Raw genomic sequence first — 21660 nt, 5'->3', positions numbered from 1 at the left:
TAAGGTAACGGGTTTTTCAAGTCACCTGGTACTAATGCAGCCTCCTCCTTTCAGGAAAAGGTATACTGAGGCAAACATCCTGTCCTTTAGTTACAGCTGGACTCCGCTTCTCTAGGTTGATTTGCTAGTCTGAAACTCACCAAGTGAGGGGTGTTCTGCCAACACCAGAGCAGCCAAGCAGCACTCGGGTTCACTGTGGGGCTGCCCTGGATCGAGTCCTTTGGAGTTCACTGCAGTACAACCCCCTTTGCCTCAGCACAGCTGCTGCCTCCTGGGACCCAGGAGCCCCCATGAACATGGCCAGGTGGTTCTCAACAAGGCTGCTGAGGGCAGGGTGAGCAGTATGTATAGCCTGCTTCTTGAATCAAGAGGCTGTGACAAGCATTGCTTTTCCACAGATGCACATTTTATTTCCCTGCTTTAACACAAATTCCTTGACTCCCCAAACTTCAGTTTATCAAGTTGTAACTTTTGAAGTGTGATTATTCCAGGCAAATCTAGCTGGCAGGGGTCTTTGTCCTCAGAGGCAAAGCTGTCAGGCCTTGCCCAAACCAGAGTTTGGTGAGCCCAAACTCCGAATATTCAAACATGAGCAGACTGTTGCAAAAGTATGCTGTGTCCTGACAAGTCTTATCATGTGCCAGGGGACAAGCAGAGAAATTGTCTTCTGGCCAGAACTTGCAAAGCTTCCCCTACAGCTCTACAGCCTTAATTACTCACTTGGAAAACAAAAAACAGTTTTTGGGTCATGCAGACTTTGTTCCCTAATGCACAAGAGTCTGGTGTCTTAAGAATAGCTGAGGAAGGCTTCTACCTGCCTTTGTCAGTGACCCCCTTAGTGTCACGCAGAGAGAACTACTGAATTGTGGACCAAGTCCTCAATGAGACCTTATTATTATGGATTTTTAAAGATTAAATGGCCAAGTAGCTTAAATAGTATAAGACTTGCCTATAAGTTACTTTCCTTTTACACAAGAGGTATGTGAGCTATGCAACCTGTTTGAATGTCCTGCTCATAGCCAAGCAGTTCAGTTACTATGCTCAATTCAGGTTCAGTCTGTTTTACTTCAGTTGCACTAAAAGTAGTTTCTCGCTTAACTTCTGAAATGAGCCTTAAAATCATGCTATAATTCAGCTGACACACAGCACATGGTAAGAAAGCATCGCTACAGGTAAGATTTTTTTTTTTTTTAATCCTCAGGACTGAGTAGAGAATATCAACTCTCAGGAAAGGAGCATGCAATTCTTTTTTCTAGGAGAAAAACTAACGGAGGTTAGGTTAAAAGTCTTCAACATTTTAGGAATTTCAGAAAAGGTTATGTAAGACCCTTCAAAAGCACAAGTTTTATAATGGTTTTAAGCTTTTCAGCACTATAAATATGAAAACAGCTTGTACTTAGAAGCATATAAAGTAAAAAATCTGCTAGTGCTACATTGGCAGTTTTTTGGGGAACCTCTACTGCTAACAGAAGTGAAAATATGTGCTAGCATGCAGGGCTGGAGAAACTCGTAACAAATATCCCATTTTATACCAGGTGTTTTGGCTAAAATGGGTGGGTTCAAGTACCCGGAATGGAGTGGGAGCCAGAGGCAAAAGCTAGGAGACATTTACAGAGCAGTTGCCTGGGTTTAGACTGAGTTCTACTGGAATGACAACTACTGAGTCTGTGCTGACTCTCATAGTCTACAACAAAATAAGTGCAGTTGAGCAGTGTTGATCTGTTTGCTGTAGCAGTGATGGTGTAACTGAGGAAGTACGTTATTTCACAGTCATAGGGTTAAAACTTCTCATATTTAAGGGGAAGGTTACAAGTACAAATTTTACTTTTTCCACCTTAGAAAAATCTGGGGGCTGGATGGAAAACAGAACTTTCAGCAGGCTGAGTATTCTAATCGACAGCCTTGCACAGGATTAGGTAGTTTATGTTTTGAAGGCCAGTCTGCATGTTTTAGCAGTGCTGCAGCACGACAGTGTTTAAGCCCCTTCATAATTGAGCTTAGCAATTTTCCCAGCTATAAAAGCTAAGTGATTAACCATTACTGAAAAACTGCATCTGACATTTTTGCCATCCAGTATAATTCCAAGGATGGTAACTTGCTTTATACTGAAATAAGCCCACTGACAGAAATGTTGCAACTGCCAGATCAAGGCAAGTATTTACCTACACACACAGCTTGAAGATCAAAGTTATGTGATGCTTTTTAGCTTCAGTAACCTTATCCATGGCTTGCATACTACAGTGAAATACGCTTGCTTTGTGGTAAGTATTCACAATTTCTTTCCCCTTCTAGCCATGCTATCTATACTCAAAGTTTTTTCATCCTCAGAATATAAGCAGTTCATCTTCAGTGACCCTTAGTGTACAATTTAGTTATTTTTTTACCAGGTGAGAAACTGAAGACAGGAACACTCCTTGCCTCTCTTTTCTGTATGATGGTGGCTAACATGCTATGGGTGACTCTAGAAAAAAACAAAGTCATTCATGTTAGGCCAGATAACTTAATCTCACAGAATGTTTTATTGCCAGCACAAAACTATAGACAACATGCTAGCAGGTAGTAACAAGGCATTAAAATGAACAGTGTGCAATGTGAGTTACTGAACACTTCTGCAGAAATCTTAATCCTAATTAAATGCAAGGTGAATTCAACATTTGTTGTATATTTAACATTATTGACTTTGAACTTTGCAGTAAATGCAGAACTCTAATGCACAATTGCATACACTATTCAATAAAGCAAAATCCAAAATGTATCATAAATATTTTATAACTTTATTAAACTCAAGACATGACAATATTCAAAATACAAAGTGAATTATTTTTTATTCAATACTGTACATGATGCAGAAATATCAGTGCATTTCTATAGCCTGTATTTCACCTTCATTTAGTTTGTACTAAAACAAATAAAAAGTAAGCTTTAAAATAGCTCAAACATCTCATTCAGCAGTTTAAACTGTAAACAGCTTGTTTACTTCTGTTAGGAGGAACACATGCATCTTCTGTACCCCCCATTAATGAGCACCTTTTCTCTTGTGCTTTTCTGTAAGAGGATAAATGTAACCAAAATGAGCATGAGAAACCGCTAATGTGGCACCTCAGTGAACTTCAGTGGATGGCTGAGGCACAATGAAGAAAAATTAAACAGCAAGAAGCAGCATCCCAGCAGCAAGAGACTGTCCATAAATGGAATCATGTTTTTATCTCATACCCTCCTCCTCCCCCCCTAAAATACTGAACAGAAACCAAAACACAAGACCAGCTTGTGCTGTGTTTCTGTATTTAATACAGTCAGAATTTCAGACTCTAGGTGAGCACAAAGTTGTTACTGCCTACCTGAGAGCAACCATGGGGCTGCTCAGGACACTCTCACATGTATCTAGGATCCAGCAGGAAAAGAGCAGCAGCAGAGGCTTAGTAATAGCTGGTCCAACTCTTCTACGAAAGACTGCAAAACTGAGCCAAGTGTGTCTAGCAAGTGAATCCACAAAACCAACTCACTTTAAAAGTCTATTAGCATCAAATTAATTTGTAAAATAGATTAAACTTTCAAAATGTGCTTCCAGTATGCCTGCCAAGTCTTGAAGTGGGTATCAAATCTTGCAGTTACCTTCTTATCAGGCCGACATAGCCTGGTCAAAGAGAACAGAGTCTGTTCTCAGTACAGTTACTGTGTAAAAGAAATTTTGGAAAATACTCAATACAAAAACTGTACTGCATTACTTGGTCTGTTGTCTGCTTTGTAAGTGACTCTCAGCAAAGCTTGATTTTTTATTTTTTTTTTTATAATGTGACTACCAAATACATTCATCTAGGTAGCATACAACTGGCCCACTGTGACTACTATCCCTCCATATGTTTTTTTGTATGGGAACTTTGTAGGTTTTCAGCTTACATACCTAGATAAACAAAAAGAGTCTTAAGAAACGTATCCAGCATATGCAGCATAAGAGGACTTTACCATCCACTTTCCAGTTCTCAGAGATCAAACTGCTCCTACTTCATCATCTGAGAACCATAAGAACTTTATAACATGATAAAGTTCAGCTCCATCCTGAACAACTGAGGTGGGACTGACTGTGCTCCCAGAAACTACGGGGAAACCACGTAAGACAGGTGTTTTCGTTTCAGGTGACCACCTATGTCCATTCTGGGTTTTGAGTCCAGTTTTATTGGGGCTGAGGTGGCTGTGCAATCACCAGACCAGGACTGAACCTCGGTGTTAGAGCTCCTTTCTTCTGCTTCTCTGAAGAATTTCTCATACTTGTCCAAATATGGAGGCCTCTCAGGTAGCAGATAGTAATGTGTTGAACTGGCCTTCTTACCATTTTCAATAATTGGAAGAATGCAAGGGACCCTGTTTGAAGATCCTTCACTATTTTGTCTTTGTAGAGCTTTGCTGCTGACATACTTAGGATCAGGTGCAAAACTCTGGGTGGGGGGCATAACCCCATTGAGGTATGATGGGAGGCTTTTGGGACTTGGGGTACGGGAATTGCTGCGTGACAGAGGTTCTCTTGGGGGTACTTTTGGAGGCCTGTCTTCATCGCTGTATGCACTAGAAGCAACTTCTGCTGACCACCTTCTGTGGTCTGGTTTGAGTGCCCTTGGAGGTATGGGAACCCGTGGTGGAATCTCTGGTTTATCTTCATCAGAGGTTGGAGAAGACCTGTTTAAGTGTCCAGATAGTCTTACTATTGGTTTATTAAGAGATCCAGCTGGCCCAGAATGGGACCTTCGCAAGCGCCGATGCAGCTGCTGTTGAGGAGGGTAAATACTGGATATGTATACATTTAGGCTTTGTGTAGGGTTGGAATCTTCTGGTTTTGGTCCTGTTGGAGTATCAAAGTATGCATAGTTGATTTGTCCACAGCCCCTAAAGCTCCGCCGACTTGGAGCACTGGCTTTAAAAGGAAGTTCATAATCTTCTAATAAAAAGTCAGTATCTGAGCTAGTCAGGAATTCCACTTCTTTGTCAACCTCATCTGAAGCAAGGTCTTCAGAAATAGGCAGAGGGGGTAGTGGTCTGGAGCTACGATCACTGGAAGATGCAGACAGAAATTGAATTGGTCCATTTTTTATTGCCATGTGAGGAGGTGTTTTTCCAGAAACACAGCTCATGGTTAATGACAGTTTACTGAAGCCAGGAACGAGATGGTCTTCATATCTTGAAATTGTCTGTTCATTTTTGGGACTTACAGGAAGGGGACTGGATTTCTGAGATGGCACTTGGATGCAACTTTCAGCAATGTGGTCATTCATGGAAGCCTGGCTGGAAGAGTGCCCTAAAAAGGTGAAAAATTCTTAGGGACATGTTTCTAAGTAACACTCTAGCACATGACTTTACCACTGCATATTTAATTCCTTCTAATGCAACAGTAAGTGGTGTCTGTTTATAACTACAGTAGTGAAACGTAGGTATTACAGATCTCTTCGGGTCATGAATTTATGTGTTTAGTTAAGATAGCAGCAGATTACTTTATTGTTTCAGGTCAGTGCTCCAGTTAAATGAGGTAGTTCAAGAGACCCCCGTGCATAAGCAAGAGAGCTATAGTTACAAAGATCCCAGCATAGGACTACAACAGAACAAGTGCTATTTTAGTAAATGGTTTTTCTGTCAGAAGTGTAATGGCAACTTGGAGGCATCATAAGTACAAGGAAAAGGTGTGTCGGAGTGGTTTTGTTTGTTTGAACTTCATCATGTTATTTAAAGGTAGGTTTTTTGGTTGGACTTGAATAGGAGCATTTTCTTGAAATGCTCCATTCTGGCACCGGGGGGCGCCCGGGGCAACCAGGGACGGGTCTGTGTCAGGCCCAGAGAGGTTTCCAGACTAATCCACTGCACTTCTGAACACTCGTGTGTCAGTCTTTTATACTCACCAATGGATGGCAAATGCTGCTCTGTTGATGGACCTAAATTATATGCCACTGCTATAGGCTCCACACTAAAGAAAGTACTAAAAAAAAAAAAAAAAAAAAGCCTTCACTGTAAACAAACCATAGGTCTGTTACCCAATACAAGTATTCATAACACTTATTTCATATACTTGAAGATGCAACAGATAAAATTTTAGCCTCACTCACTTTTCAAATCCACTGTGGCTACCCCAGCAGGTTTTCAGACTCCCCATGCCTTGACTACTGTGAAGAAACCCGGTTTTTAATGGGACTCTCATCTCCTGAGCAGCAACTCCTGCAGTTGACATTGTGCAGTGTTCTCTGGTGATGTCTCACGACCTTAGATATTCAGTACTTGACAGGTTTCCTGCGGTTTTCATTCCCTTCAACAGAGAAAACAAATATCAGAAATGCAAACCTGATGATTTCATGTCCCATCTGAAATTTCAGTATTCAAGTAATTAAACAGCTCAGTAGAAAGGTCTTCTGTCCTAATACTTGCCAACAGAAAAAGCTGACCAATCTTCTTGCTTTGAGTCTGTTTGCAAAATTAAAGTACAATTCTCTTAGAGAATTAAACTCTACAGAAAAAAACTCATGTTCAGTAAAGCTATTGATATATTGCAACTGTGCATCAACAACAGTTCTTGTACATAAACTACTAGTTATTCATACAAAATCTGTTTTTAAAAAGTTTTCTAGAACAATCTATTTTAAACTTGCTAGTTGCTATCTATCTTTAGTTTTATCTTTTTGCTAAAGAGTTTATAGTTTCCAGTGTAGCCAACATGTAACAGCTTAGTCTGTTGTTAAGTATTACCTTTCATAGCCTTTGCTCCAATAAACAGAATTACTGAATGCCTGAACTGGAACTCTAAAACTTCTTTTATATAAAGCAGTAAGCACTAAGACACTTTAAAACAGCCTCAAGTCTTCTAGCTATTTCAAACAAATTGGAAATCTAGTGATTTGAAATAATCTCAGCTGAAACCATACTGCTGCATTCAGATCTATTTTGAATGTGTGAACAATGCTTTATCTGGCCCATTTACAACAGAAAAAATGTGTTGGCAATTACTATATATTGAGTAAGTAAGCAGAGTCTAAGGAATAAGTTGACTCACAGGGTTTTGCTTAGGAAATTCAGATAGGATTATTCGGGAAGGGGCAGTGTAAAATTAGTCAGCATCATGAAGGCACAAAAAATTAAGTCCAAAACTATAAGCCAAGACGTTCTTTGATTCTGGGATTCATCTACACAAATAGCCTGATTTCAGCAAGTGCAATATGGTGCTATATGGCTGTTTAAAAAACACACACAAACAAAAACCCTACCAAACCAAACCTCATCAAAACCAGTTTAATTTGTATCTCCCTTGAAAATCAATAATATGACCATATAATACTAATGTGAACTTCTCTACACCTCTCCCCCAAAAGAATTCCACCTAAAGAAGTCAAACAACACCTGAGGGCAAGCTCCATCAGTGATACCCGCATACCAGCATACCTGTCAAGAAAATCCCTTCGAAGTATGGTATACTGCAGTGGGTATAGAAACAGCTAATTGCTTATACTTACGGTAAATTTGTTCTAAACCAAGGCTTTCTATGCAGATGTATAACCTTCCTTTTCCTTTAGGAGGAAAGATCCATCATACCTACTTGCAGCACAAGGGATGGGCAGACTTATAAACAGGACTATAACCAGGTGCCCTGGGATTAGTTTGCAGTCCAGCACCACTATTTGCCATTTATAAACAACTGTTTGAGAAAGACCAACTCTGCTGTGCTTTTCTGAATTTGAATTTGGTCCAGTATTGATCATCTTAAGAAAAGAGTATAAGCAAAACAGCTTCTGACTGTATGTATGTTTATGATGTGCGAGACCTAATCACATTCTCTCTAAGAGTCCGATGGTTTTCTTGATCATGACTTTCAGTGATCACCACTGTGTCAACAGAAATGGGATTTTTTAATTCACTGCCAGATACCTCATATATTTTAGTCAGGCATTTCAGAATAACTCTAGACAGGAGGCTTTCATAAAAGTGAACAGGGGACGAACCAGTGCTCTATCTGCTGCAGCATAATCCTCCTGATTTTAGTGAAGACCATGTTCTTCCCTTCATAAAACCTCCTTAAAAAGGTAGTTTAAGGCTGGAAATTTTTGCATAACGCAGTTAAGTTGGACCCTTCCCAGTAATAGGAATTGCAGATTTTCATCAGAAAACTAAATATAAACATACAGCCCCAGGAAGCAATAACATAGTTCTGTAAGTACAAGCAGAATCATTGTTTATGGGGGAGCAGAACACTAGAGGTATCCATTTGTCAAAATTACTTAAGCAGCACAGTACACATAGAGCATCAATTCTAAAATTACTTCTTAACATGTTAATGTAATTTGCAAATAAGACATCCATCTTATCAGCTCACACTGTATTGAGCAATGATTTTTTATGCCTATCCCATGATTTTTATGCTATCCCATAGCAACAAATCTGCCAAAGAAATGAAGGAGAATGAATTAGTGAACTTAAGGTTAATGCCTACGGTCCATTTCAGTATTTCTGAAGTCAAATGCAAGTTACAAGTAAAAATAAAATCACTGGTACAAAACACTGATCGGTCAGCAAATGATAGTATTCCACTTCAGCGCATGTGCAACACCTGACAAGACCATGAGCAAGACACTGATTAAAATATAAAAAATCAGGCAGGGGGAACAACTGTTGTAGTTTGAGAGCACGTGTAATGTGCTGTGTTAACATACAACCCTTGCAGGGCTTGTTAAGAAGCCCAACCTCCACCAGCTCCCATGCCAAAACCACTGCAGATAATTACTGTGTCAGCTTCCCAAATGTTGTCTGAATCTCAGCTTTCAAGACTGATAGTTGCACAATCACCTCTCTGATATCCCTCTGGAATGCTAATGTTAACATCTAAAATGACTTAGATATTTACATACTCGAGGAAAAGCTAATTTTCACTTGTTTCAGTAAGTCTTTCTTTTTCAAAAATACAATTTTTGCAGCCATAAAACTTGCTTCATTCTAAAAATAACCTCTTTGCAAATTCACAGAAGGTGATTTGCCTTGACATTTCAGAGTTATGAAACTATCCTGAGTGCCTTAAGCTAGGACTATTGAGAGAAGTAGTGTTCTTTCACTAAACCAACTAGTTACTTTTTCAGTGGAGTCTTAAGAGAGTAGATGCTAATATTTTAAAACATGCATAAGCTTGTTTGAAGACATAATATCTTAAGAGGGAGACATGAGAACATGTAATCGAGGAGTACAAACTCTATATTTTAGACAGCGCACTCGTACTAAAGCCAAGTAGTATGCATTGTATTTTAGTCACTGGCTTTAAAAACTAGTAAAATTTACAAAAGTCAGTCATGAAGATACAAACATCAACAGTTCTCAGTGTAACTGCTGTCCCAATCCTGCCTCCTTAAAAATTTAAGGATCTAAACTTAACCATAAATAACATCAAATTGTATTTGCTAAAGGAAATGGACACTAGGAAGTAATGAAGTCTTCCTGATCTCACACTCATGTGCTGCTCATTTGCACAGAATGGGTTTCTAGTTACTCTGCTTGTCTGGCCTAGTTATGCGTCGATTATGGCACTTAGGAAGGTTGAAGCACTTTTGAAGAAATGGAGTTCACACTAAAACTATAACTAGTAATTTCTACAAGGCACATACAAGCCAAGGCAATTCAAAGATTTGCTGATGCATTAGGAAGCTACCAACACCATTCACTGTAAGGCAACAGCGCAAAGGAGACACAGATTTTATAAAGGCAACACTCTTGAAGAGAAGCTGAGAAACAGAAAAGAAGGAAAGAAAAAAAAAAAAAGTAAGACCTGCTTACCCCTTTGGGAGGGGAAGAAATGTGTCTACCTTAAATCCACAACCTATTTTTGCTCACCTTGCCACCACATTATCTTTAACGAATCTCAGAAGCAATTCACAGGAGGAGGGGCACATTTTTGCACTACAAGTCATCCATTCCAGCTAGCTGTTCCTTATTTGACAAGGTGATGTAATTTCCTTTTTCTCCTTTGACTTTCTATTTAACGTAAGTACCTGAGATAGAGCTACCTCTTTTCATATTTAAGCATTTCAGACTTCCAGTTGGACTTTAAAAGCTTAAGAGCTGTTAATATACTTTCTGGAACTCCATGTGCTTAAAAAAAAAAAAAAAAACCACACACCTAAAACTTTCTGGTTCTCTAGTTCTCATATCATCCATCCCTTAAGTACTTCTGTCTGTGCAACTAGATAAATGCTGAGTAACTCACACCTAGCAGAAACAGCCTCATGAGGAGATTAGTTTAAATCTACTAATTTAATAAATAATTAGATCTTATTTACTATGCATCAAACCTCCATAGTGCAGTTCAGTATTCCTGAGTCACAGGCCAAATCATGCTCAGATATGGGCCTAAGAAGATTTTTCCATTTACAGGAATTATATTCTTTATAGTTATTAAATAAATTAATTATGTTCTTAACTTCCAGATACTTTTCTATGCATTCTGCCAGCCAGAAATAGACCATTCTGTTGCACAGAATTTAAGATTATGATCACTTAGTAATTGCTCAAATCATAGATGACTGCAAATAAAACTAACTCTATGGGTATACTCCAGGCAAATCGACTGAACAGCAGACAAAAGATGCATTTAGATTGTAACAGTCAGCTAGTTCGAAATACATTCAAAGAACCACAGTTCATCAAGGAGTTTAAGTTCACTTAAAATTTGGGCTACCATTTCACAGTCCTGCATAGCAAATGGGAGGAACCTGTAAATCGCCAGTAGAAAACTAATAATTAAATAGCAAGACAATTGTCTTGCCTCTGTTTGTCAGATTTCAGATGCATGCGTAAGGTATGGTACTTCACCCTTCTGAAAATTTTAATGTGAATACAGACAGCTTACATTCAGGAAATAAAAATTCCTTTATAGGTGACTCAGTGTTAGACACAGTGTGATAACTTTTAATTCTGTTTTCCACTGCAGAGAAGTGGAACTGTTTTCCTCTGAAATAATTCCTATACTGAAAAGGATGACAAATGACTTCACCAAGGACATATTCCCCCCCCGCCCCCCCAAGACAGGTTTCTATCAAAAAAAAAAAAAAAATTAGAAAATTATCCCATATAGGTAAAGAAAACTAGGTTTGTCTATAAAGTAATAAAGGTAAATTGAGCAGTTTAACTAGATTATAAATGCAATTCACAAATGCATTTCAGCTGTCATTCCAGTATAACAAAGACTCGAGTATTCCCAAAATGACCATACACCTTACCCCCAGAGCCTTTTCTATCCAGTTTATTAATATATAATGAGGTACTGTTAACTTTAGATCAAGCATAATAACCTTTTTGCTTATTACTTCAGAATACTGCACAGGGCCCTTCATCTGTGCACTAGTGACAGGAGGCCACTGAAGTCTCCAGAGCCCCAAGGCCTGCTCGCTCTGCGTGTCACAGGCTCGAGAGATGCACTGTCAGTACTGGAAGGATACAGCGATGTCTCCAGATTTAACCACCACAGACTGGCTATTTTAGAAAATCGAGGATAACTCTGTAATGGGGTAGTAAGTCACAAAGAAATGTTTATTCTAAATTAAGCCATCCTAAATTAGAGTGCGAAGCACAGAGTCCGAGCTCCCAGTGCGGTCCCCTCCCAGGAGCGAGACGACCAGTGATACTGTTTCGAGTCAGGAAGAAAATGCGTGGCACGCCATGCTGATTTCCAAGAATGTGGTTACGGGCATCGCTGACCCTGAGCGGGTCCCATCGCCCCTAGAGGGACTCCTGCCGCGGTAGCGCTCCCGATCCCACCGCGGCGAGCACGGCGGCGGCCGCACACGAGACGCTCCCGGTAGACCCCCGCGGGTGAACGACGCCGCGGCGGGTCCGCCCCGGTGCCCCACGCCCCCACTCCACCCACCCCCCGGCAGCACAAGGGCACCAAACGCCCTCCCGCTCCTCCCGCGCGCCACCCGGGCCGCGGCCGCCGCCACCCCTCGGGCTCGCTGGCGTGGGCCGCGCCGCGCCTCCGTGCCCGGGGCCCGGCCAACTCCGGCGCCGCGACCCGCCCGACCCGCGTGTGCCGCCGGTGGCCGCCCAACCCACCGGCCACGGGCCCCGCTCCTCTCGCCAGCGGTGCGGCCCGGCGCATAAGGGACGGGGCGACACCGAGCCGCGGCCGAGGGGCCCCGGGGCGCGGGCACGGGGCCGGGGGGCGCCGCCGCCATGTGACCGCGGGGCGCGGGCGGTGCCGCCGGGGCCGTCACTCACCCCGACAGTGTCGCGCAGCTCCGCGCGGCCGCCAGCGCGACACGCATGCGCCACGACTGCGCCTGGTCACTGCCGCGGCGCGAGCCGGCCACCGCCCTTATAACGGGGGGCGGAGCCACCAGTGACCCCGCCCCGCGCACGTCGCTTTTCTCAGGAAAAGCCTTAAAGGGGCCGCGGCAGCTCAGGGCGATGGTGGTGGTGTGTTGCCCCACTGGGAGCGGGGGTTGTAGCGGTCCCTGGCGGCAGCCTTGGCCCTGGAAGCGCTGCTCCGGCCGCCTCCGGGCTCAGCGAGAGCGATGTTCGCCACGGGCTCCGCGCGAGGCTGGAGAACCGCTGGGGACCGCGGCGAGCCCAGAAGCTCGCGCTCGCTCCCTCGAGGTGGCAGCGCCCGCCCAGCAGAGGCTGCTGGGGCAGCGCTGTCCCTGCGGCGGCTGTTCCCCCGAGCAAACGGAGTCCTTCCTGCGCTGGCCGTCTGCTTGGCTTGCCCTGGGCGATCTTTCAGGGGAGCTGCCCGCTGCCCGCGCCTCCGTGTGTCACTGGGTCCCCGTGTCCTGGGGGATGGCGGCAGTTACTTGGTTCCGTTGTGACCCTGGCCTGTCCGGATCCTGTTCCCAGCGCAGATGTCAGGGCAGCTCACCCCCGCTCATCTGCTGCTCTGCGGGAAGCCCTGCGAGCGTCGCGAGCCGTTCCGCGGGAAATGGTCCCGCGCCGGCAGCAGGGAGCGCTCGCTGGCCTGGCCCGGCCCGGCCCGCACGGGCGGTCCCGGAGCGCGGGACCTGGACTGTGAGGGAGGTGCGGCCGATGCTCCGCAGCTTCTCGTCATCAGTGCTGCAGCGTTTTCTCAGGTAACCGCGGCTCCGTCCGGGCGCTGAGGCGGGGCAGGCCTTGCCCACGCGTGTGATGACCGAGTATTTTGCAGTCACTGTCCTTCTAGGAGTTACTGTCCTTTAGTATCGCCGGAAGGAGAGAAAACATGAAAGCTTTCGCTATTGTAGGAATTGCTGCTGTGAACATCAGTTTTCCTGAAACAGACGTATTTGTGCTGAAATAAGTCCGTCTCCATGTGTAATGATTTATTTGGCATCTTGAATAGTTGTAGGTGGGCTGTCACAGATTTGATGGAGTATTTTGTATCTAGACTTAGCATTCGTCATGGTAAACCGTACTTAGAACAGTATGATTCTCAGTGAAGCTGCTGTTTAAAGACTGTTTTGTGAGCATTTACAGGTGATACTGTTCATTACAGTATAAACAATACAAGCTTTGATCAGTTTTGCAATATGACACACTCATTTCTTTGTTGGACAAAGAAATACCAATATAGGACTCTTAAAGCTCCCAGTACTGAGAGTTGCTAACAATAGAATTAACAAAATGTGTCTGCTATCTGTATTCTTTGAACTGGAATAGTTATTGATATTTTAAGACATAAAAATGCTTGATTTCACTGCATGATGTGGTTGTGTGTTTGCAGTTGACTTCTTTTGTTTTCTCTTCTAGGGTTTCTGTTGACCTCTGGTGAAAGCCCCCCCTCTGCTCTTGTTCTTAGGGAAGTAAGACTTCTTACTGCATATTTCTATTAGAAATGTTGTAGCTCTGTAAAAGTAAAGGTGATGTGAGAATAAAAGGGCAGAACTATAAACCAGGAGAGATTTTGGATGTGAGAAATGATGAAGAGGTCCTCTAAAGTTGACTGACCCTGTTATGCAGATGACATAAAGTAAAAAGAATGTAAGGGGAGGTGGAAGCCATCAGAAGGAAGGAGGAGAGAAGAAAGGGGCAGGTTTGTGGTTTCGATGAATTGGTGCCCACTGTTAACTAATGGTGAGACTTCACTGTGTTTTAATTCTGGGCACATGCTGGTGATGGTGGCTTGCGCTGAACTGTACGTGCTCAAAGACTTCTTCCAAGTACTCAAGTACTTTGCTGTACTTCTGTTGATCTGGACTTGAAGACTGTGACTAATTGTTTCTGTGGATAAGCTGTGCATGCTTATCTTAAGTTTAAATTGTTCTGTTTGTATATGTGTGTTTAGGAGAAAGTAGTCCTTTTTCTTTTTTTTTTTTTTTTTTTAAATTCTGGTCTGTTGATGTACATACACACTGATAGTGCACACAGCCCTAGATGTTATAATGAATGGATATAAAGGACAAAGTTGTCTTAAAAATGTGTTCCACGGAATGTTGACTTGACTTAAGTGGGACAAACTCCTGCAGTGCCTTCATGGTGGAACATGAGGAATAATAGATGTTTGGCTTTTTTACTTATTTATGTCTGAGAATTTTTGATCCAGGAAGAGGTCTTTCTGGCATTCCATGCAGATGTTACCCAATAATCCCTATACTTCTATCAGCAGTCCAGGTTTTATTCCATTAGATAATTTAGGAGTTAGTTCATGTGCATGTAATGGTATGGAATTTTTCTCTCTTACTGCTAAATAGCTTTACCTATGGCCTTTTTTCACTAAAATCCCACTGCCTTAAGTTTCTCGTTGTTCTAGTGATAAAAATGTTTGGTAATGGTGTCACAATAGTTTCTGGTTTGAGTTGAGGACAGAAGAAATTGAATTCTGCACTAACAGTTACATTCCTATTTCTCACCTTTCTTTGCAACTACCTCACAATTCTGTAGGCAAGTGTAAACCACTTTTTTTGCAATTTGCTAAGTCTCCCAAAGACTAACTTCTAAGTAATCTTAGACACTCTGATTGATTAATAGTAGTTAATAACAAGTTTGCTAAAAAAGACCAGCTCAGGTAGTATTTAAAGATGCTTTAAACCTCTATTGTACCCAGTTCTGGAGATGGATAGCAGACTGCTCTGTATTTAATAAATTAAATGTCTGAATTCTGTGAAAAAAAGAATAGCATGGGGTTTCGTTCATGATACTACCTTTCATTCAAGGATTCTCTTTGCAGAGGGGAATCCTAGAGATACTGGATGTCCTTTGATTAAAGTTGTTCTATTTCTAGCTTGCTTTCAAGCCTATACCTTCTCACTGATCTCAGTCCCCTTGATGCTTCCTGTTTTCAACACTTAAAATTTTCAGTTGCTACTTCTGTTTGTTTTGAGAGAAGAAAAGCATACATGTAAGCAGCAGCTGGAGAAGAAGGCGGCAAAGTCTCTTTAGGAAGATAGAAAATTACGAAAGTAAAATTTCATACTGAAAGACTAAATGGATAACAATAGATATTTATTTTGACTATAAAATGTCAGCTAGAGCTCCAGTACAGTCATTCTTTAGAATGTTGTGATTTTTTTTTTTTTTTTGTAAGCCCACTTCCATTAACTTTGTTTTACTGTAGGTGCTGCTGTATTATTGCTTAATTGTACTTATTTCTGGTAGATGCTCTTGAGCAGAACGCTTGGGGTTTTTTTTCCCCTGCTTTCTGGTAAGCACATAAGAGGCCTCAGTCCCAGCTCAGATGGTGCGAGTATGACTGCGAGAGTGGCTCCTGGATGGTCAGACAGGGAAGTGTCCTTAACATACTCTACAGATAAAAAATTTTATCGAAATAACCGGTTATAGCATTTTACCTTTAATAGCTAAAAGTGATAGAACAAGCCACAGCAAAAGGCACAAAGAAACAAGGAGCTGACTGCTACCATTCTTTCCAATCCTGGTAAAGCCTACCATCCAGTTATGACTGGAAAAGACTGATTGACTTCTAGGATTACCAATACAAATACTTCAGCAATGCTGCAGACCCTAACACTGCACATGGGTAGATTCCAAGAAATTCCCCCAAACTCTCATTATGCACAACACTACCTTTGTGTGAGATATCGTACCTAAAGGGCATAAAAACACAGCTGAGCCAGTGAGCTGACAGCAAGCCCTCTGGCTCTCTAAAGGAAGGAGATGGGATGCGACAGGGTAGACTGGGGTTTGAGTCAGCTCCTCTGCTGATGTGTCCAGCATCCTGTTCCAGTGGAACACTTCTCAACACTGCTCTAAAAGCATACTAATCTAACGGACTAAGTGAGCTCTGGGTATTTCACCACTAAAGCTCGGCTTCCTGATGACCAGTTTACATGCACAGTTCACATGCCTGAGAGCAAGAATGAACTCAGTTTGGGAGGACTGCATAACAATGTCTCTACAGCAGCAGGATGGATGTAACATTTCTGCAAGGCATTCAAATATTACAGAATGGATGGTAAAAAAACCAGATGTGGCTGTGGCCATTTCTGGAAAACAAAAGTGTGAACAACCAGCTATTTTTAATTTATCGAGTTCCATTCCAGTCTAAGCTGCTGCAGACTCTGTGTCAATATTTGTGTCCTTTTTTGATCTCTTCCCTCACTCGGCTTATGCTTATGTGCTGTAAAAGTCTGAGCACATGATTACCCCATCCAGGCAACATGCCTTTGAAACGGCTTTTTAATCTAGACTCTCCAGTCCCTGACAGACTGAATTTTGCACTATGTCTGTATTCTCTGTCTAGACACTTTAATATGCTAACCTCTAATTTAGCCCTTCTTTACTGACCCATGAGTTTCCTCCCTGCTGTGGGTCTTCTGGCTAAACTGGAAATGCAGCACACTCATTCTGCCCTACACCTGGCTGGTGCAACTGCATTCATACAAATCTGACCAGTGGAGTACGTACATGCTCCTCATTCACAGAAATGAGGAATCCTTACACTGTAAAAGTTTTTTAGGACTCTCCTAACCCTAGTCCCTTCTTTGCAGTCTCCAAACTAAAAGAACAGCATAGTCCTTTCCTGAAAGGGATACATCTGCAAAGAAAAGGACATGATCTTGCAAGCAGAAATAAAGAATTTTGTACCCAGTTATGTAAACAGAAAAAAATAGAAGAGTGTGACTGAAATATGGAAGGGAATGCAACATACAGATGTATTCTAAAAGGAACCATGCTGCCTCAAATCCCAAGGTCCACCTAACCCAATATTGCCCTAGCATGGGGAAAAAAGGAAATAAGTGTTTAGAGCAGTGGGCAACATCATCTCACAATTCCCCGGAAGTCTGATGCGAGGCACTTTCTCTGTAGCCTTAATGGATTTTTCTTTCATCAGGCTCTGTGTGACTATTTTTGAATAAATGGTATTTGCAGCATTTAGACAGAGATGTAATCAAAGTACACAGACTAGAACTCACAAAAGCCGTGCTGTATATCCACTTTTAGATCGTATGTTTGCATCACAAACCACTTCCATGTGCCTGAAGCATAAAAGATTTGCTATCTGTGTCAGTTTCTAGAGATGGCTTAAGAGGCAAATTAGCATTATCCAATTGCTTTAAAGTCTTATAGAGGGACAGTTCACATAAAGACTGAGTAACGGCTCCTGTTCCATGCTAAAATTCAGCATCAGGTCTGTACAGCTGTATAATACAATTGCATTGTATGTAACCCTTGTAATGCAAGAGGCTGCACTGCTAATTTCTGAATATCCTTAAACTCATTGTCTCTGCCCCCTCCCTGCACACCTATGCTTCTCTATCCCACAGCAAGTACCACAGTATTCCATACAGCATGCCCCATACAGTAAGAACAGAAGTGTAAAGTTTGACTGCTTGTAATTTAGACAATGATTCTTCCACTTGTGTAACAGCACATCGGTTTACAACCCCTGCATCACAGTCTATGACTTGCTGTCAGGTCAGTGACACTACAACAGTTTTAATGTGTCCCATATGTGTTGGTTTTTTCCCCCTCAAATTAACATGCTCAAATAGATTTCCCTCACTTTAGGGTGATGTTCAAAACTTATGTAACTAAGAATTTTATTCTCTACATAGTTTGTTTACATTATCATAATGCATACATCACTAGTGGAAGAGAGTACCACCAGACTCCTTAACCTGAACATTCATACGTAGATTCACTCTCTCAGGCTATCACAAAATAGAAGTCCCTGAATAAGATAAAAAGTGACCACGTAAGGATTGCTCACAGTTTAACTCCTGCTGTGCGTATCTTGAGTCTGCTTGAGATAAAGACTGTGATTTTTATGAAAGATATAAGAGCCATAAGATAACTAATTTCATTTGGAAGTCAGTATCCAAGCCAAAGCCAATGTGTTGAATTTAAAGACTTATTAAATTCTTTTAAGGATCAGGACGTCTGAGACTCTTCTATGGGAAACCTGGGGTGGAGCCTGTGAGGAAATCTGGTTTGACTGTGACAGTGGGGGTTGCAGCTGCAAAGGGGCCTTGGTCTCAGCTCAGGTAGTGTGACATTAATCTATCAAATAATGGTACAATTTAGGACTTCTCATGATGGAAAGATTTATTCACAGGTGTTTGCTGCTTTGCTTTTTGCTGGGTTTGCTTTTACAAGCAATGTCTTACTAAAAGGTTGATAAAGGCTACATTTGAAATTACTAGTGACAGAAGATCTTGGATCTGCAGAAGCACCTCTGGAGTGCAGCAGAAGTGTATCCACACCACCCTCATTTGCCTACCTAGTCATGCAAAAACACCACAGTATACAACTTACACTTTGTTTACCTCTCTTCGGGAAAGCTTTTCCTTTCTGATGCTTGATCACCATTAACTTTTCTAGTCATTAACAAGGCCAAAAAGAGGAGTGTTTAACCTACTCATTCCCTTTCAGGTAACCATACAGGAGGTGTCAAAATCTGAAGTGTTTTTAATGTCTGTTTATGAATTATATCTTTAATTCCAGAGCCTAATGCTAATTACCTGAGTGCATATTTGTGCCTAATAATAAAACACTATTTTTTTGAGAACTGAAGCTCTGAAGAACCTAATGATTTTGCTGGGGAGATAGATAAATCAACATATCCGAGTCTCAGGTCTTAGAATGAAATAGCTGATGGATATTTTAAATATTTATTTAGAAATCTTTTAAGAAGTTGTCTCTGGGTAAGATTATATATATGCTATCTATAATATCATATAGCTATATATGCTATCTGAACCTTTATGAGGTTCAGAGTGAAAACTAAGGTCATGCCTTTAATGTCAGGTTGCCTCAAAACATTTCAAATTGGACATCTCAAAAATTGAGGCATGAGATAGCTTTTCACGCTTACACATATGTGATATGAATTTGTACATATATCTGCATGTGTGTGTACAAGACAGGTCTTAACTGTACTTGTGCATAGCAGCATTTGGCTGCAAAGCAGATAAGAAGGGGGAAAAGCTGATGTGGTCAGAATAGTTCTCAAACTTTTACACACCATTTTGCAATCTCTTGCATTCCCTTTTTTTCTTGGTGTTTGATTTACTAACTTCACCCACCAGCCTGGTGTATTTGGACAGAAGATAAGCTTGTGCTTGCTCCCACCACCCACACAAGTTCTTGTTTCAAGGCACCGAAAATACTGCAGAGTGAACTCCTGTGCATGGTTCATACTTCTGAACTTTGTGGCAGTTGGAATTTGCAGCTGTTGCCAGTGCAATTGGGTGGGAAAAGCAAAGCTGGGGGTAACTTAACTGGCTGTTAGTGGAAATCCTGACAGACAGATACCTTTGCACATAATTACCTATATTCTTATGAGAGCACTCCTACGTGACGAGCACTTTATATTTTATGTGTATTGGTTTTACTGTGAAGTCTGTGGGGGAGAAAAAAGGATTTAAAGGTGAAGCATTATTTATTAATACTGTAGGAATAATAATCTGCTTTTAGGAGTGAAAAACGAGACATAACCTTTTGAGTGCCTCGGTATGCTGTTCAGTATCCTCAAAACTTACATAAATGTTGCTAAGATGATAAAAATATAAATTAAGGGAACAACCTGATTCTGCGTGTTCCCCAGTCTTCCCCTCGCCCCCACAGAAAAACCTCCACTGAAAAATACTTTGTCCTCCTTTAATATACCACATTGAACCATATCAAGTATTTTTTCAAACTCTCAATACTACTGTGTTGAAATTTAAGAAATTTACACAAGGGATAATTAAGCTGTGAAATTTCTTGGGTTTAAGTACATTGCAGAATAATTCATGGGAATTTTGAGCAACTAAATAGCTTGAGTTTTCAGTACATATTTAATTACTTAAATTAGATGGTGTTTGCTCTGTCACAAGCATCACCTTTTAAGTGAGTGTCCTAGTCGAATATGTAACCTTTAGTCAGCTTGGAGGCATTTGATGTTTATATTTTTAGAAAGGATTTGTGGTAATGAGGTGGAGCTGTTGCAGGTAGATATGAACAGTAAAGTATGATTGAACTGAATTTGCAGTTGAGCTTAAAATATGGAGAGAAGAAAAGTATTTCTGTTGCATGGCTGGAAATAGCTCTGCAGGGAGAGCAGTGAGGCAAGGTCTAGGTGGTGAGGCTGCACCTGCGTGGCCTGGGACATGGCCCAAACCCTAAATCCTGGGATCTGCTGAGTGTGTTCCTGGGCTCAGGGCAGAGCACAGAGTCCCCAGTGAGTCCCTGCTGCAGCTTGTGTGACCTACTCGTGCAGCCCACAGCAGCTGCAGACTTTGCTGGGCAAGGGCTGGGAGGTGGCAGTGACAGGGGAGGTGGCCTTGGCATGGAAACTCCTCTCTTGTCCTGTTCCTGGATTGCTGTGTGTTTGTTCTCTCTCCGTTGCCTGTGCTTCCTCCTTTGCCATTCCTACGTGCTTGTGAACACAGGAAAAATAATTTTCTTTGTAATTTAGCACCTGGGAATCCCATCCCTGATAAACTTTAGCATTTCCAGGAAGTCACAGGTACTTCTCTTTAAAATGTAATGAGTTTGTCTTTGTTTTCTCCTTCTCTAATTGGCACTTTCCATTCTAATAAACCAACACCCACAAACTATGCAGCCACATGATCTTTTCAGTTAATACAAATCGTCATTTCCAGTTCAATAGACTCAGTTAATTGTGCAAACCTGCAACACACCCATAAAGTGGCTATCAGGTTTGTTGTGCAATGATGAATCATGAAGGAAATGTGGAGTGTAATTAAATATAGTGATGCAAAGATAGTAGTATGAAGCCAAAATCAAAGTATAAGTGATAATCATCTGTATTAAATGTTTGTTTCTGCATGTTGTTTTCAGAAATTACTTAAATTATAAGTTACCTGGCTGCTGCACACATGCTTGGCATATGTTTTGACAAGTTAAAAAATTACCTGTAAACCTGTAAATAAGCTGAACCAAATCTGCTATCAAAATAGTCTTTTGAGGAAGGAAAGGTATGTGACTCAATTTCAGACTTGGCATGCAGGCACTTTCTAATTCTGGTGTGATTTCCCAGGTATTCTGGTCTTGTTGGAACCAATAGTTTCAAAGTAAGGCCTCCATGAATTTTTTGCTATTAAATGATTTCTAGTAATACAGGCCTTTTTTCCAAGTTACTTCACTTTTCCACACTCTAGTGGGGAAAGATGCTGTCTGTATATTGATGGAGAACTTTAGGCTTACACAGAGGACGGATTTTTGCTGATGGGTTAATGATTTCTCTTAAATACTCTTTTTATGACTTTGAAAATAAGCATCACACAT

The 21660-nt window shown here is 41.5% G+C and overlaps 2 protein-coding genes across 8 annotated transcripts in view; one reads left to right on the top strand and one right to left on the bottom strand.

Moving 5' to 3' along the window:
• Nucleotides 1-2496: 2496 nt before the first annotated feature.
• ERRFI1 (ERBB receptor feedback inhibitor 1) lies at nucleotides 2497-12655 on the bottom strand. 4 transcript variants are annotated; one of them, XM_050322642.1, is made up of 4 exons: nucleotides 12223-12655; nucleotides 6087-6283; nucleotides 5883-5959; nucleotides 2497-5287 (listed from the first exon to the last, which is right to left on the bottom strand). In XM_050322642.1, exons 2-4 carry the CDS (start codon nucleotides 6206-6208, stop codon nucleotides 4095-4097), a joined length of 1392 nt encoding a protein of 463 aa, XP_050178599.1. In that variant the 5' UTR covers nucleotides 6209-6283; nucleotides 12223-12655; the 3' UTR covers nucleotides 2497-4094. The 4 variants fall into 4 exon arrangements, with proteins under 4 accessions (XP_050178599.1, XP_050178601.1, XP_050178600.1 ...); XM_050322644.1 differs by lacking the exon at nucleotides 12223-12655 and adding an exon at nucleotides 12058-12197; XM_050322643.1 differs by lacking the exon at nucleotides 12223-12655 and adding an exon at nucleotides 11298-11829.
• A 241-nt stretch (nucleotides 12656-12896) lies between these two features.
• The window catches only part of SLC45A1 (solute carrier family 45 member 1), a 52827-nt gene continuing 44063 nt past the window's right edge, over nucleotides 12897-21660 (top strand). The window contains exons 1-2 of one of the 4 annotated variants that reach the window (XM_050322623.1): nucleotides 12897-13067; nucleotides 13723-13775. The gene's annotated coding sequence lies outside the window, so the exon portion shown is untranslated. Of the gene's footprint in view, nucleotides 13068-13722; nucleotides 13776-13800; nucleotides 14047-14069; nucleotides 18414-21660 lie in introns of those variants that run through there. The other 3 variants (XM_050322625.1, XM_050322627.1, XM_050322626.1) reach the window with 3 other exon arrangements.

Source organism: Myiozetetes cayanensis, unplaced genomic scaffold, assembly GCF_022539395.1.
Source record: "Myiozetetes cayanensis isolate MyiCay16 unplaced genomic scaffold, myiCay2020 scf28, whole genome shotgun sequence".
In the NCBI taxonomy this organism is placed as follows: Eukaryota; Metazoa; Chordata; class Aves; order Passeriformes; family Tyrannidae; genus Myiozetetes; species Myiozetetes cayanensis.
The sequence above is the reverse complement of the archived record's forward strand: the minus strand, read 5'-3'. Positions and strand labels throughout refer to the sequence as shown.

Coding starts and splice junctions, on each gene's coding strand:
- ERRFI1 (XM_050322642.1), bottom strand. CDS start 6,208: ATGTCAACTGCAGGAGTTGCTGCTCAGGAGATGAGAGTCCCATTAAAA. Junction 5,960..6,086: donor AGCCACAGTGGATTTGAAAA/GTGAGTGAGGCT, acceptor TTTTTTTTTTAG/TACTTTCTTTAGTGTGGAGC. Junction 5,288..5,882: donor GCAGCATTTGCCATCCATTG/GTGAGTATAAAA, acceptor TCACCTTTTTAG/GGCACTCTTCCAGCCAGGCT.